This window comes from Mauremys mutica, chromosome 9, assembly GCF_020497125.1.
Source record: "Mauremys mutica isolate MM-2020 ecotype Southern chromosome 9, ASM2049712v1, whole genome shotgun sequence".
NCBI lineage: Eukaryota > Metazoa > Chordata > Testudines > Geoemydidae > Mauremys > Mauremys mutica.
The window spans coordinates 54,808,739-54,825,903 of record NC_059080.1 but is presented as its reverse complement, the minus strand read 5'-3'; the positions used below and the strand labels follow the sequence as shown (position 1 = coordinate 54,825,903).

The 17,165-nt window shown below is 48.7% G+C and overlaps 1 protein-coding gene across 1 annotated transcript; it reads right to left on the bottom strand.

Moving 5' to 3' along the window:
- Positions 1-290: 290 nt before the first annotated feature.
- On the bottom strand, positions 291-15,701 carry TMEM41A (transmembrane protein 41A). Its single transcript, XM_045031567.1, has 5 exons — positions 15,507-15,701; positions 5,351-5,504; positions 3,703-3,864; positions 1,556-1,694; positions 291-676 (listed from the first exon to the last, which is right to left on the bottom strand). Exons 1-5 carry the CDS (start codon positions 15,608-15,610, stop codon positions 453-455), a joined length of 783 nt encoding a protein of 260 aa, XP_044887502.1. The 5' UTR covers positions 15,611-15,701; the 3' UTR covers positions 291-452.
- Between the last annotated feature and the right edge of the window lie 1,464 nt (positions 15,702-17,165).

Here is a 17,165-nt window from a genome sequence, read left to right as displayed (position 1 = left end):
TCACCCTGCACTACTCTCTACCACCACCGCCATCTTAAACCAACTGCCTTATGAATGGCAGTTACCTAGCGGTACCTGCCAACACTTCAGAGAGCCCAAGGGCACTGGACATACTTGGCAAATCTCCGTGGAGGCCAGGAGCTCCAGCATGGCACTAAATGTGGCACCAATTCACCAGGGTCAGAAAATGGACCCACAGATTTTTCCGAAGCCCACTGGCAGCTCCTCAGTGACCCAGACATTCACATTTATACAAGCACCATTTAAAATAAGACCACCACGTCTCCTCCTAGATTTAAAAAGATTTAAGAACTGCAGTTGTCCTCTGCCCTAGCTTGTGCAGAGAAGAGGCAGTGCAGGCAGCAACTTAAAACATCATCTGGTTGCTGATGATTGCACCATCCCCATAAATAAACAATCAGACATTCTGAACAGCTGCTGCACCCAGTCCATCATGTGCTCTTTTTGCCATTGAGCAGGCGAACGCTCTGGTCCTTTTCATCCAATTTCAGGTGTGTCCGGCTGAATTGCTTAATCAGGGTCCCTGGTATCAACGCCACCATGGCTATGGCCAGTAGCTTAAGTAACGTGCCCCAGGAGAAAATGGCATCCAGGGAGGTGATCTGCGAGAGGATGGCACCCGTCTGCACACAAATGAAGTTATAGGGGATCAGACCTGGAAGAGTCAGAAGGAGAAGCCTGTTACTAGACAACCATCTTTAGTGCCCTGGTGCGTCTTCAAGATGGCTCCGCTAGACACCCACAGATCCGTACTGCTCAGAGATGGCATGCAGGGTACAGTGTAACACACTGGTCAAAGGTCACATCTTCTCTGCAGCCAAGTGTGCTGACAAAGCTGAGAGCTGCACATAGTGGAATACAGCTCACTGGAAGGGTCACTTTCGTTTGCTAGCGCTACAGGGGACTAACCATTGTGAAGGAGGAAACAGGGACATAAGCAATGCCCCCCTCTGCCCCTCCATCTTGGGGAAGCCTTTCTGGACAGGCTGCGCCCACAGCCTCATCTAACACAGCCGAGGTCCTGTCACTGAGAATGCTCCACTCCCAGCTCCTGACACAGCCAAGTGGCCAACCTGGCTGCAGCAGTGCAGTGGGCAATCTGCATCATATACGCTGTACAGCACCTGGACGAGAGGACAGCACACATGGGGCTGGGGCCAGGGGTGAGTTTCTGCAGGGCCATTGTGTGGGTTTGTGCGAACAGGGGAGATTGTAGAAAACACTCGGGTTGGACAGTTGAGCCACAATGTCATCTCCCAGCACTCATTAAAAACCAATGGGCATCGGGACACCCGACGACAGGAACAGCCATTTCACCCTGGGAAGAAGTTACAGTGTAAAGGCACGGACAGTAGCGAATCAGGAAACTAACACAGCCAAGTAACTGTTGCTGTGGGACCCTTAAAGCTGAAATTCTTCAAGTGTAGCATGGTACGTTCTCAGGCTTGCTGGGTTCTAACAGCAAGAAAGAGTATGTTGGGTTTGATCCCTTCCTGAACACAGAGCCTGCTCGCCCCCAGCCCCAGCTCCTTACCGATAAGGACGGAGAAGAAGAACTGAGAAACCGGGATGTTCAGGATCGGAGATGCCAGGTTCAGAAACCAGTTTGGGGTCATGGGGAAAAGTCTCAGAAACAACAAGAAGAAAAATAAGCAGCTCCTGTTTTCCTCCACCTGCCATTGGACAAGAGAAACCAGGTCAGCACTGCCACTGCCCGTTACTGGCCAACTACTGCAGAGCCGAGACACCTAGTCTGACACAAGCAGAGGGTCAGGGCGTCATTTCAATAAGCCACAAAGTAACATCAGCCCAGAATCAAAGCAAACCAGAGTAGCTTAGTACCACGGTACCCACATGCACCAGGATCAGCTGCACCCAGTGAAAGTACACGCTAAGCTGGGGCGTGAAAGACCAGTGGAAAAGGGGGCCATCACTGACGGACAGACATGATCTAAACAAACACTTACACAAGGGGCAGCTGCATTCCCTGCATCTTACTCTGCTTTCCAGCAGCACCATTCCATAGTGACAACTAGTTCCCACGGTCACTATGATGGGCACTCCTTACAATTAAAAAGGCAGCCGGGTCACAGTGTGGAAGGGAAGGGTGAACATGCAACCTTAGCCCTGTCCCTTAGCATCAACTTAACAGTGTAAGTGCACCTTTTGCTGTGTCCAGGCAGCAGCACTGGGAGAAAGCAGTGGGATGTGATCAGCCAGACATTCTCCACACCCTCGGGGCTTGCTCCTGCCAACACTTACCTGACTGACTCTACTCCCGCTAGGAAACGCTCTGCCTGAGAGCAGTGTTTTCAGGCTTGGGCCCTTGGTAACACGGCTGTCTGGAGTGTTCCCAGTGCTGTACACGGTCACTGATCAATTCTAACAGCACAATACAGCCTAAGGGAGGCATTGCACTTAGTGGCCAGACTTTGGAGGGGTTAAAAAGGACAAAAAAGGCCACAGCGAACCCCTCCTTCCTGTACCAGGCACCTGCTGCCCCATTCCCCTTGGAGCCTATCAACCCCCTTAGGCACTCGTCAGCTTGGCCAGCCACTACCCCATGCTCTGCTGACTCTTGGTGCTGCAGGCTAAGGAGGCACTGACATTCCTGTGCAGACCCCTCAGGGCACAGTTCAAAGTAGCATTGGTCTCTCACCTCCCCGCCGACACTCAGCCTCCAAGCTGCATTCTCCATAGTATTATTCTGCAGTTAAAACCGGTCTAAAGCTGCTGTGCAGCAAATACCTTCAATCAACCTACAGCCTCTGCTCTATTTAACAGACACAAGGCTAAGAGAGCTGGCTTAAAGCAGCTTCCAGCCCTTGTAATGCCTTAGATCATTTTAAGGGTTTGTATCAATTTAAACTGCAAAACAAGAGCGGCCTCCCCATATGCTCCCAGAGAGTCCTAGCAGGGGATGGCAGGTGGGCTGGACAGCAGGCATGGACAGGTGGTCCCTGGGCCAGAGCTGATTTTTAAATGTAAATACGGGAACTGAATCTACGAAAAGTTTCTGTTTGCAGAATTTAGCCATTATTGCTCGAGAGCTCAGAGTCCCCCACCCTTCCTAAGAGTCCACTGCATTTTATTCCTGCCAGCTGTACTGGTCAAGCAGGGTTACAGCAGAACGAACTAGTATCTTCCTGGGCATCAAAGTTACTTCCCAAGTTCCAGCTAGTTCCACCTGCCTTCAAAGAGGTTGCTAAGGCATCTCTGAGGGCCCAGTATGGCCTGCTGGTGACGATGCATGAGAAAGCAGAGCCCAGCTCGACTCTCAGAGCCCAGGGTGCGTTTACATTTGAAAGGAGCAGAGAGAGACTGACACACACACACGGAACCCCCTGGGGTCACTCTTCCAATTCCTTTTCAAAGCAAACTGGGCTGACGCTAGAGGGCACTACCAGGCAGGAGTATCAGTCACAGCCAAGGGATAACTGCTGTGGTTAGTTCTCCCTCTGAAAAGCCCATGCTGCTTACTTTCTGGGTCCACTGGACTGATTCCAAAGCCAGAAGGACAACAGCCGCCATGGTGGTAGGACACAGGGAGCTAAAGAACCATAAATGCAGGCCCTGGGCTAAAAAGGGGCTGTAGGATCACGGCTCAACTCTGCTCCAGTCAGCCCGGGGGGTTTGTCCCCATGCCCTGAGCAGAGGGGCTAGCAGCAGGGATCTCTTTACCTTTCTTTGCAGCATGGCCACTTTATCAGGAAACCAGTAGACTACAAACTGTTTCCCAAAGGCCCTGGAGAGCAGGTAACAGCAGGTGGCACCCACAGAAGTCAAAGCAGAGCACAGCAAGAGCCCCATCCATGGTCCAAACAGAGCCCCAGCGAGGATGTTCTGGTAGAACAAAAGCAAGGAGTGAGACTTTATGAATAAGAGACTGGACAAAAGCGTTCAGCAACGTGTACACAATCACAGCCAGCCCAACCCTCCTCTGGCCACATGGGTGCCTTGATGGGGACCCGGCCATCCCCTTTGCTCCCACAGGGACACAGCTTCACTGCCTGTCCTGGACTTTCTGTATTAAAGCTCCAGAGAGGATCTCCCATCCAGACAAGGCAGAGAGTTTGGAACAACTGACACTGTCCCCAAAGAGAGCTCTGTCACCTTTGCACAAGATGCCAGGCACATCTGGGGCAGGGAACCACCTAGCTCAGTTGTGGCCTCCGAGCGCCACCATAAACACAAATGGTTAAAACCCACAGCTCATTCTAGAAGTTACACCAGTGCAGGAGAGCAGCGTCTGAACTGACCAGTGCAGTCTCAGTCCTTGAGTCAGGGAGCTCAGCTGCCTTATGGAGGAGGCTCACTCAGTTCCTCCCTTGGCCCCTGAATTCCAGGGTTTGAAAGGCACCTGGCTCAGGTGACCTAAAGCATTTGCACAGTGCAGCCAGCATCTTAGCAGAGGTTGTCTCATGGACACCTCCCTTCCCATTTGTGATCAGGCAATAGGCCCAGGCCAACTACCACCTCTGCTGACATGGAATGGTAATAGCATGGGAATATTCAGAACTTATCTAAAGCTATTCAAGGTGGCAGAAACCAGGGTGAACCAGAACCATGTACATCAAGTAAAGTGCTTGAGCACCGCACAACAGTCTGATTGAAAACCAGCTCTACACAAACTCAACCAGGCGCACAGTAAGTGGATTACTAACAGCTCGCCTCATGTAATCATTGGGTGGGATCCTACAGAGACTGGACCTCAGCCCAAGGCTGTTCAATATTAATATTTTATCAATAATTTAGAGATGAATATAGAGTCACTGTAGATATTGTATATGGAAAAACTGGTTGTTTAGTAAATAATGAGGAGGGCACGGGTGGCGGGGGTCATACAGAGCCAACAGGATCACTCTGTAAATTGGGCACGATCAGAAACCATGCCTTTGAATATGGCCAAACGTAAAGTCACATCTATAAACGAAGAAAGTCAGTCACATGGCACGTGGGACCGTAGCCTGAAAGCAGTGACTCTGAATAGGACTTAGAGGTCATTAAACTGAACATGAGTTTCCATTGCGAGGTACCCCTTGGAGGTATAACCAGGGGGATAGAAAGGAGCAGGGATGAGCTTCTCCCCGTAGTGTTGTCACTAAACCTTGATGGTTCGCTCCCCCCTGTGCAATGCATTTCTCAAACTCCCAGGGAGGAGTCCTGTTCACCTGGAAACAAGATGATAGGCCAGGACAGGAGGTTAAGTGGTGACCCAAGTAAACGAGAGAGCCCAGTGAATGGGCTAAGACCCCACGGCAAATCCCAGCATTGGAAAGCCTGGTGAAGGAAAAGGAACAGAGTGCTAGAGAGCTGAGCGGGTGCATACCAGAAAGCTGGAGCCGGGGATGGCGAAGGACTGCTTGTAGAGGTAGGCAGCACAGAACAGCAGCAGCACATAGCTCTGGTGCTCTTGCTTATAATACTGTAGAAACTCTGCAAGCTCTCGCAGCTCCTCCAAGTCTGATGGGAACTTGAGTGACCTGAGAAGGAAGAGGGAGACCCAACTAAAATGATAAATCCTTGACACGTCAAGCACCTCTCAGACATATTCCGCACACATTAACAAACAGACAGCCAAGGTCAAATATCTTCACCACCTTTTACAAATGGGGAAACTGAGGCAGGGTAAGTTACTTCATGTCAGAGGAACTCTGTGGCAAACTGTCTAGTGACCTAAGTTCCCTCTAAGCTGTGTGGCCACACAGCAGGCTATAAAGATCCATGCAGTTGTGCAGCCACAGGGGCCTGGAGAGGAGAGAGGTAGGGGGTGAGCGGGGAGGGGAGCAAGTTGGGGCATGCAGGGCTGCTGGCAGGGAGAGGCACCTCTCTTCCAGCCCCGGGGCTGCTGCAGTGAGAGAGGGCTGGGGGGAGTCCTCTCTCCCCACTGCAGCCCTGGGGCAGCCTGCACCCCAAACCCCTCATCCCTGGCCCCACCCCAGAGCCCCAGCACCAGCTGAAGCCCTCCCCCCAACCCTCTACCCCAGCCCCGAGCCCCTCACCCCCCACCATCTGCCCCAGCCCTGAGCCCCCTCCTGCACCTCAAATCCCTCATCGCCAGCCCCACCCTAGAGCCTACACCCCCAGCCAGAGCCCTCATGCCCCTGTACCTCATGCCCAACCCTCTGCCCTAGCCCTGAGCCCTTTCCACACCCAAACCCTTCATCTCTGGCCCCACCCCAGAGCCTGCACCCCAACCCTGATCCCCCTCCCACTCTCCAAACCCTTTGGCCCCACCCCCGCCACAATCACCTCCATATTGGTGCACATAAAATTAAATCCGCACATGGATATAAAAAAATTAGAGGGAACATTGCTAGTGACTCAAGGACATTCTCATTTGAGCTCTAGAGTTCCTAGGAAATCCACCAGCAGGCTTTACACCAACATAGGCCTTTTCTAAATGTGAACAGCAATGCTATATTGCAGAGCAAGCTCCTGCTTTACCTATGCAGTGCACTCACTTGGCTTGACAAACATTTCCATAACCGATCTTTGGTATTGCTCAGTGGACCCAGCCAGCCTGCATAGAACAAGCTGAAAGAGTCAGAACAAGAGAGCTTTCCCTACCTGGTCTTCAGCAAACTGAAAATTAACAGTATTGTTTGCATCCAGCCTGGAGCATTCATTGCCTACCCTGAAGCAGGATTGAAAATAGCATCCAGGGCAACACTAGATGGGACTGGAGCCAGTGCACAGATCACCATGCTGCATGCAAGCAGCTGACATTCCTCACAGAGGAGGTGTTGGAGACACCAGTGCCAGGATCTCTTGGTCATCATGGCACTGACTATCCCAGGTTGCTGCTGGCCTGACTCATACCACTGGTTGCACTCTGGGCTGAGTATGGAGGTATGACAACTGGAGATTTTACCCATGGCAGGGACCGACTGTTGCCTCCAGCGATCTGAGGTTGGGGCTAGGCACTTTGATGGCCCTTCCTCAGAGATTAATTGGACCTGGTCATTTCTTTAGGAAGAATATTGTTCACACCATTCTGCTGGTTGAATAGTACTGTATGATGATCTTCTACCTTCCACTACTGGTTAAGTGCTGTGTGCATTTTCCTTATTGGCTTCCAACTCACGGGCCATCATGGTTTACATCTTTCCTCTGGCAACTAATGGAGAAAGCTCAAGTGGCAGAAATGTCACACTGAATTGGACAAATTGCTTCATAACACATCTTGAAATCTCATGCTGTGGGTGTGCAAAAGTTTCTTTGCTTCCACCACTGTATCCACTAAGGGTATGTCTACACTACCCACCGGATCAGCGGGCAGCGATCAGTCCAGCAGGGGTCGATTTATCGTGTCTAGACTAGACGCAATAAATCGACTCCCAAGTGCTCCCCCGTCGACTCCTGTACTCCACGAGAGGTGCAGGCAGAGTCGACAGGGGAGTGGCAGCAGTCGACTTACCGCAGTGAGTAGGTTTAAGTACATCAACTTCAACTACGTTATTCATGTAGCTGAAGGTGCCTAACTTAGATCGATCACCCCCAGTGTAGACCAGGTCTAAGTCTCAATTTATGCTGATGAATGAACGAATAGGAAACAGCTGTTATTCAGTAAGCAACAAAACTCCAACACACCAAGCAGATTCCAATGGAACCACCTGCTTCTGTGGCTGCAGAGTGATTTCTGGAGAGTTCAAACACTGATTGTCTCAGTTGGATGTTATAGACTAAGACTTTAAGGTCAGAAGCAGAGCCCAGAACTGGAGCACGGACCAGTAGGTTTTTGCCTGGAGCTGGAGCGGAGCAATTCAAATATTTGATTGCTCCAAATCCCTGGTCAGACGGGACCATTATGATCTTCTAGTCTGACCTCCTGCACAACGCAGGCCACATAATCTCACCCACCCACTCCTGTAACAAACCCATACCTATGTCTGAGCTATTGAAGTCCTCAACTTGTGCTTTAAAGACTTCAAGGTGCAGAGAATCCTCCAGCAAGTGACATGGGCCCCAGGATGCAAAGGAAGGCCCCCAGGGCCTCTGCCAATCTGCCCTGGAAGAAAATTCCTTCCCGACCCCAAATATGGCAACCAGCTAAATCCTAAACATGTGGGCAAGACTCACCAGCCAGACACCCAAGAAAGGGTGGGATCTAAGTTATTACAAAGAATTCTATCTGGTGTCCCATCACAGGCCATTGGGCATATTTATCGCTAATAGTCAAAGATCAATTAATTGCCAAAATTAGGCTATCCCATCATACCATCCCCTCCATAAACTTATCAAGCTTAGTCTTGAAGTCAGATATGTCTTTTGCCTCCACTGCTCCCCTTGGAAGGCTGTTCCAGAACTTCACTCCTCTGATTGTTCGAAACCTTCGTCTAATTTCAAGTCTAAACTTCCTGATGGACAGCTTATATCCATTTGTTCTTGCATCCACATTGGTACTGAGCTTAAATAACTCCTCTCCCTCCCTGGTATTTATTCCTCTGATATATTTATAGAGAGCAATCATATCTCCCCTCTGCCTTCTTTTGGTTAGGCTAAACAAGCCAAGCTCTTTGAGTCTCCTTTCATAAGACAGGTTTTCCATTCCTTGGATCATTATAGTAGCCCTTTGTGGGAAAATAAATGTGAGAAGTTAGACAGGTGTGTAGGATGATAATTATCCCACAAGGTCACAGCTGTGCTTGTGTTAATTTAATCAACCAATTAGTTATTGCCTGATTGTTTGATATGATTGTATATAAGAGCATGCTGGAGTGGAATAAACGAGCTCTCTGCTTATGATCACACTTGGTTGTCAGACTCTATTCCCGCTCCTGCGATGCAACAAATGGCGCCCGAACAGGGACGATAGTATCGGTGGCCTGAAAAAAGGAGGCGCACCTGAGTCTCAGTGTCGAGTGGCTGGGAGCCGCAGGGCGTCCGAAAAAAGGAGGCGCACCTGAGTCTCAGTGTCGAGCGGCTGGGAGCCGCAGGGCGTCCGAAAAGAGGGGCGCACCTGAGTCTCAGTGTTGAGCGGCTGGGAGCCGCAGGGCATCCGAAAAAGAGGGGCGCACCTGAGCTCAGTGTTGAGCGGCAAGCCGCAGGGCGTCTGAAAAGGGAGGCACACCCGAACCCAGAGGTGAGCAGCTAATATGGGAACCGCTGCGTCAGAGAAGACGGTGTATGAATATCTGATACGCATCGCGGAGCGGCGGGGAGAAAAGTTCCCCTCTGATGCGTTATCCCGCCTGTTGTGGTGGGGACGAAGTAGGGGACTTTCCGTTCAACTAAGTACAATATTTGATAAAACTGTTTGGGAGCGGCTGGGCTGTGAGCTTTGGAAATCGGTGGCTCAGGGCGATAAGGAGGCTTTCTCCCTGAGTCCAGTATGGAAGAAGGCGACGGCATTGGCCTCTATTGGCTCTCGCGATGTGATTAAGCATTGGCAGGCATGCTTTGCTGTGATGGGGGTTCCTGCCCTCATTAAGACTGACAATGGCGGGGGTTATGTTTCTCATCGCGCTGCCCAGTTTCTTTCCCACTAGGGTGTGCAGCACTCTACGGGTCTTCCTGGCAATTCTACTGGACAAGCTATTATTGAACGTGCTCACGCCTCTTTGAAGGCGCTCCTTTTAAGACAGAAAGGGGGGATTCGCAGTGAGCGGGCAGACGCCTTGGACAAGACGCCTGCCGCTCGGTTGCTGAAAGCTCTTTACATGTTTAATTGGTTACATCTTGGTAAAAACAGCCAGGTGCCCCCCGCGATTAAACATGTCAGCGGGATGATTGGGGAAGAGCAGGGTGCGGCCCCCCGACCTTCGGTCAAACGGTTTGATTATCAGCAGCAAATATGGAAAGGACCAGTTGATTTGCTAACGTGGGGCAGGGGTTATGCGTGTGTTGCCACTGATGCAGGTCCCAGGTGGATACCGGCGAAGTGGGTCCGGCCTTGGCTGCGTCCTCCGGAGTGACGGCAGGCAGATGCGGAGGAGCCTCACGAGACGCGCCTAGGCGCCGTGGAACCAGAGCCCCCGGAGAACTGTTTGTTAGCTCTGCCAGGACTTTTTCTGTTTGATCCTCCGTGAATGAGTTATTTGTTTGAAATGATTTTTGCTGTGCCTGAAAGAAATTTTGTGTTGGCTGTATAGTATTTAGTGTATTATACAATTATTATTTAGAGTTAAGATTTATGTTTTGTGTTTTTGTTATGTTTCGTGTTGTCTGTTTTCTGGCCAGAATTGTTGTTGTGTTGTTATGTGGTTTGATGTGTCTAGGACCTCCCCCGACCCTCAGTGTCAGTTTGATCGCCTGACATCTGAGGGATACTTTGGTAACAGCACAAGTTGGTGTGCAACAGAGAGGGGGGAATCCTGCAGATTTTACATCATTTGTTTGTTGTGTTTTGTTTTTGTTTGTTCGGTGTTTTGGGGGTTATATGTTAAGGATTGTATGGTCATATAGGTTGGTCTTATAAAGTTTTAATTTTGGTTTGTGATAGGTTATAGTGTTATGCTGTTATGAGTTGGAAATGTTTTCTTCTCCTCTTTCTTTTCCCCTCTCCTTTTGATTTTTGAATACAGGGGGGAGGTGTGGGAAAAGAAATGTGAGATAAGTTAGACAGGTGTGTAGGATGATAATTATCCCACAAGGTCACAGCTGTGCTTGTGTTAATTTAATCAACCAATTAGTTATTGCCTGATTGTTTGATATAATTGTATATAAGAGCATGCTGGAGTGGAATAAACGAGCTCTCTGCTTATGATCACACTTGGTTGTCAGACTCTATTCCCGCTCCTGCGATGCAACAGCCCTTCTTTGTACCTGTTCCAGTTTGAATTCATCCTTCTTAAACAAGGGAGACCAGAACTGCACACAATATTCCAGATGAGGTCTCACCAGTGCCTTGTATAACAGTACTAACACCTCCTTATCTCTACTGGAAATACCTCGCCTGATGCATCCCAAGACCGCATTAGCTTTTTTTATAGCCATATTACATTGGCGGCTCATAGTCATCCTGTGATCACCCAATACTCTGAGGTCCTTCTCCTCCTCTGTTGCTTCCAAGTTATGCGTCCCCAGTTTAACAACAAGAATTTTTGTTATAAACCCTAAATGCATGACCTTCACTTTTCACTATTAAATTTCATCCTATTACTATTACTCCAGTTTACAAGGTCATCCAGATCTTCCTGTAGGATATCCCAGTCTCTCTCTGTATTGGCAACACCTCCCAGCTTCGTGTCATCTGCAAACTTTATTAGCACATTCCCACTTTTTGTGCCAAGGTCAGTAATAAAAAGATTAAATAAGACTGGTCCCAAAACCGATCCCTGAGGAACTCCACTAGTAACCTCCTTCCAGCCTGACAGTTCACCTTTCAGTATGACCCGTTGTAGTCTCCTCTTTAACCAGTTCCTTATCCACCTTTCAGTTTTCATATTGACCCCCATCTTTTCCAATTTAGCTAATAATTCCCCATGTGGAACTGAATCAAATGCCTTACTGAAATTGAAGTAAATTAGATCCACTGTGTTTCCTTTGTCTAAAAAATCTGTTACCTTCTCAAAGAAGGAGATCAGGTTGGTTTGGCACAATCTACCTTTTATAAAACCATGTTGTATTTGTCCCAGTTACCATTGACCTCAATGTCTTTAACTGCTTTCTCCTTCAAAAATTTTTTCCAAGACCTTGCATACTACAGATGTCAAACTAACAGGTCTGTACTTACCTAGATCCCCCCTTTTTTTTTTTCCTTTCTTAAAAATAGGAACTGTGACAGCAATTCTCCAGTCATATGGTACAACCCCTGAGTTTACAGATTCACTAAATTCTTGCTAATGGGCTTGCAATTTCGTGTGCCAGTTCCTTTAATATTATTGAATGAAGATTACCTGGGCCCCCCGATTTAGTCCCATTAAGCTGTTTGAGTTTGGCTTCTATCTTGGATGTGGTAATATCTACCTCCATATCCTCATTCCCATTTGTCATCCTACCATTATCCCAAAGCTCCTCATTAAAGACTGAGGCAAAATATTTGTTTAGATATTGGGCCATGCCTCAGATTATCCTTAACCTCCACTCTATCCTCAGTGTTTAGCGGTCCCACTTCTTTCTTTGTTTTCTTCTTATTTATATGGCTCTAGAACCTTTTACTATTGGTTTTAATTCCCTTTGCAAGGTCCAACTCTACATGGCTTTTGGCCTTTCTCACTTTATCCCTACATGTTCTGACCTCAATAAGATAACTTTCCTTGCTGCTCTCTCCCATCTTCTACTCCTTGGAGGCTTTCTGCTTTTTCTTAATCACCTCTCTGAGATGCTTACTCATCCAGCTTGGTCTACAATGTTAAGACAGCCACACTCATTCCAGTCCAAGGGCTGTTGGTATCACTGTGTTCCACAATCTACTCTTTGGACTAGCAACCGACCTGACTGGGGAAGACCAGCAGGTGACACTTGTCCATTGTTGTCTGAAACACCCATAAAATGCAACACAGTTAAAGAGACCGTGCATCTACTATCACGGTCATCACAGTGCGTATAGGAAACAAATTATTGTCAACCATACAAAACCTGCATGGTTATCAGGATTTATTCCATCTTGGGGAAACACTGTTACAGAGAAAGATAAAATGAGCTTAACAGATAGACACCCATTCTTAGATATCATGGCCTGAATCCTGTTTCAGAGCCTCATGTTGACCTGGCTGACATAGTCGATTTAATTTTGAGGGGAGTGGGGGGTTGTTTGTTTGGTTTTTTAAAATATTTCATTGAACTATTTTAAAAAACTTGAATGTTTAACTAAATTCAAAAATTCATATGTTTGTTTTGTTAAAATATTATGTGTTTGCTGTTGAAGAAAAAAAATCCAGAATCCATAACGTTGCTGTTTTAGTTAAATACAACAATTTAAATGTCTGTCTGGTGATGTTCTCCTCCTAATACAGCATGGCAAGAAAATCCTCCAAATATTAATGATTAACCTGTTGAACTGGAGATAATTCACCTCCCAATGACTTCATAAATATCTGCTTCAATTACCTTCGGTAAATGAAATAACCAATCATTCATTTTCTGATATAGCTGTAAAACTAATATGAAAAGTTTTCAAAATAAATCACTTTAAAAATGTATAGTGGGTACCTTCTAAAAATGAAATCTACATCTATCTCTGAGTTGTGAAGACTATGTATTAAGGTTAGAACCAACAAGAATGCACTTTTATGTAGAAATCCATGATTAAATAGAGTCCTCCTAACTAGTGATTTAAATCAAATTGATTTAAATCAAAATCACCCTGCTCAAAGGAGTTTTCACTGTGTGCACACACGTTTTTCACTTGCCATGCTCCACAACAGCATTCTACCTTTGACAGTCAGACCACCCTTATTAGCAAAATAACATTAAGCTAAAAAGAGTCACTGGTCAGTACAAGTCATCTGGTTTCATCCCTGGCAGCAAGGCTTGAGCAGGTCTTCAACAGGGTCAGATCCTCAGCTGGTATGAATTGTTCTTGTTCCATTGACCTCAGTGGAGCTATGACAATTTGCACCAGCTGAGGTTCTGCCCCAAAGAGCACAGGGGCCTGGAGAACAAACTCAGGTAACACATAGCAAATGGTATGTTAGAATCCACAGTTAAGTGATGCAGTGAGAGCTGGTACCTGTGGGTAGGGTAGGCTGTTACTTGCTTTTACTTGTTTTCTGGGTGATAATTCCTGGTTTTAGGGCAACAATGGGCTCAAAGCTGGCCAAACCTTTGTTAGGCAGAGCTAAAAATCAAAAGGAATCCCAACTAGAGATGGATGGCATGTGTTTAGGCTTTTGTGCTTGCTGTAAAAACAAGTAGTTTGACTGAAAGTTACGTGGCCTTGGACCTGCCTACTTGAGCAGTCACTTTCCCAGGACCACAGTGCAGAGAAGCAGAAGGCCCTTTGTTTCAGAGGAGACACGAGTGGGGTATTCTCTATGAGGGTCCTCCGCTTTGGAATTTACTCTTCCCAGGTGTCATATGGTCCAAATGTGTTCCCTTCAGTGCACACTCCACAGCCCCTCCTTTTACAGGTGCTTTTGGAAAAGGGGACACTACCTGAGGGCTGCTATTTCAGAAGCAGGATATTTTCTTTATACAGTGCTGCTATAAGGGCTAGGCCTGGTCTACACTTAAAAGGTCGACATAGCTAAGTGGGCAACCGGGGGGGGAGGGGGGGGGAAGAGAATCAAACCCTTGAATGCCATAGTTATGCCAACACAGCCCCCAATGCAAACACATCTATATCAATGGAAGAATACTACCATCATCAGGGATGTAGCAGTCTTACACCGACGGAAAAACTTCTTCTGCAGGTGTAGGTTGCATCTATACTATGGGGTTATGCCGGCATAGTTACAGCAACCTAGCTATGCAGGCAGTCTCTCTGTAGTCCAGAGACAACAGTAGTCAGCTATTGCTGTTGCAAAATGGAATTTGCTGGAGCACTTGCCTTTTTGCTATTTGTTGTTTTAAAGAAGTATCAAGAACACCTACAGCTTTGGAAAGGGACCTCTCTTGCTACAATATAAATCAAAGGAATAAAAAACAAAACATCTTCCAAATCCTAGCAGTCAGGATAGGTGAAGGATATGTCAAGCCAAAGATGACGGGCACCAACGTCGTTAGTTTCAAAGCATCTCAAAGATCTGATTTCACGCTGACTTGCTATGGCTAAACATAGCTCAGAACATGCAACATCACATTTCTATGGATTTCACACCCTGCAAAGATCATCACATGGTGGGGATATTTTTAGGGTGCCACCCTATATTTACAGGCCAACAAAAATCCAATATTTCACCCATGCATCCTGAACGTCACCCTCAGTCAAAATCAGATAGAGAAAACCCTTGTGACTCTGGAATCATTTAAAATCTTTTCACACAGGGAAAACAGGGCATGCACCTGAGAGCTGCCATTTCCCATTGCAAAATGTACACATATATTAGATTGCAACAGTCATTCTCCTCCGGGCTTCCTCCAGGACACCCCAAGGCATCACAGCATTCCTGCAGCAAAGCACATTTCCCACCACGCTACCATCCTGCAAATTCTGTCCGTGGGCTGACAGACGGACGAAGCGAGGGTCGAAGGCTTTCCTCGAAAGCGGCTCCAGGATGCTAGGACAGTGGGCTGCAGGTGCAGTAAAGCCCTAGGTGGCCCGGCCTGTTGGCCAACATGCTCCCGGACCCCAGACCTCCAGCACCCCGCCTGCAGGCCCGGCCCTGTGCTCCACACCCCGGGCACTGGCAGCACCACGGGCCCGGGGAGCCAGCCCCCCTCCGCAGCCCACGGACGCTCGTGCCCAGCTCCGGTGACCCAGGGGGTCCGGGCTCACAGCGAGAGCTGCGCCCTCAGGCGCACCCCAGGCCTGGCACGGGGGGGGGGGGAGATGTGGGCGGCTCCCGCAGCAGGGAGGAGCCGCTTTCCCGGGCCAGAGGGGACGGGACCGGAACCGAGCTGGGCTGGGCCGGGGGGGCTGGGCACGGGCCGTCACCCACCTGCCGGCCCCGAGCGGGCCCCCCGGGCGCAGCCGCGCCGACAGCAGGTAGAGGCCGCAGGAAGCGGCTCCGAGCAACACCAGGAAACCGCAGAGCCGCCGCATCCCGGCGCGGGAGCCAGGAGCCAGGAGCGCAGGTACCGGCGGGCAGGCGGGAGATCACGTGACCGACCGGCAGCTGGCCCGACGGGGCCACGTGAATGGAGCCACGTGACACGGGCCGGCTGCTGCCGCCGCTACTAACTCGCGCGCCCGAGCGATTGGCTCCCGTGCGGCCCGAGGCCCCGCCCCGCCCCGGGTATCCGCGGGGGTTCCGGGCCAGCGGGGCGGGGGCTCGTAGGTCTCCGGTTTCGGGTCAGCGTGAGCCTGTGCGGCGGCGGCAGCCCCCGGGAGGGGGCGGGGTGTGCGCGGGATTTTCCCTTCTCAGTGTCCTGCTCCGCACTGGCCTCGTTGGCTCCCGCCTTGCGGAGTTCAGACCCGCGGTCACTGGGAACGCCGGGCCTGCCCCGCCCCCCGGGCTCGCTGTCCGCCTCCTACGCGTATCTCCACCGCCATTAGCCCGGTTATTAATGACAGTGTTGACTAGCACCCGCCCCAGGGCTGACCCCGTGGGAGCGCACGAGATAAGGCCTCCCAGTTTGACAATGAACTCCTGCTAACTACTCTGGGCGCAGCCTTTCAGCCTCCCTGCACCCACCTTTTAGTAAATTCATCCCTACCCCATTCCCCAGTTTGTTTAAGAGAATGTCATGTGGGGCTGTGTCAAAAGCATTATTAAAATCAAGAGATCTCACATCTACTGCTTCCCTGCAATCAGTTAGGCCAGTAACCCTGTCAAAGAAGGAAATTAGGTTGGTTTGGCACGGTTTGTTCTTGATGAATCCATGCTGGCTATTCCTTATACCCCTCCAGGTGCTGACAAATTGTTTAATAATTAGTTCCAGTATCTTTCCAGACATCAAAGTTAGGCTGATTGACCTATAATTCCTTGGGTCCTCTTTGTTCCCCATTTTAAAGATAGGTACATTTACCCTTCTCTAGTCTTCTGGGCCCTCACCCATCCTCCAAGAGTTCTCAAAGGTAATAGCTAATGGTTCCAAGATTAATTCAGCTAGTGTTTTAAGTACCATAGGGTGAATTTAATCAGGCCCTGCCAACTTGAATACATCTAATTTATCTAATAGTCTTTAACCTGTTCTTTCCCTATTTTGGCTTTCATGTTTTCCCCCTTTTTAATATTAATTGGGTTGCATGCAGGGACTGTCTCCTACTCTGTGTCTGTGCCAGGGCCTCATCTCAGTTGGGTATTTCTAGGGGCCACCGTAATACAAATAATAGTATAAAAAAGTACTGAGTACTTTTATAATAGTATAAAAAAGTACTTGAATTGGAGTCAGTAGCAAAGATGAGTTCTCAGTCCTTTTTGTATTGTTATTAGTATTATGGTAGACCCTAGAGAGCTCCAACTGAGATGAGGCCCCAGCACAGACAGAGTAGGAGATAGTCACTGCACCAGAAAGTGTTGAACTTAAATAGGCCACATAGACGAAGAGTGAAAGAAAGGAAAGATTCTTATTCTCATTTTATGTTGGCTATAATAATTTGTTGTAAGCATATGCCTGTGCTGCCATTGTACCCCCAAACACTGCTACTCCCCAAG

What these genes read in the sequence shown, in the direction of transcription:
- TMEM41A (XM_045031567.1), bottom strand. Translation starts at nt 15,610, where the DNA reads ATGCGGCGGCTCTGCGGTTTCCTGGTGTTGCTCGGAGCCGCTTCCTGC. An exon ending in TCCCCGGCTCCAGCTTTCTG is followed by an intron (nt 3,865 to 5,350) that starts GTATGCACCCGC and finishes TTGTTCTACCAG; the next exon opens with AACATCCTCGCTGGGGCTCT. An exon ending in CTTCTTCTCCGTCCTTATCG is followed by an intron (nt 677 to 1,555) that starts GTAAGGAGCTGG and finishes TGACTCTTCCAG; the next exon opens with GTCTGATCCCCTATAACTTC.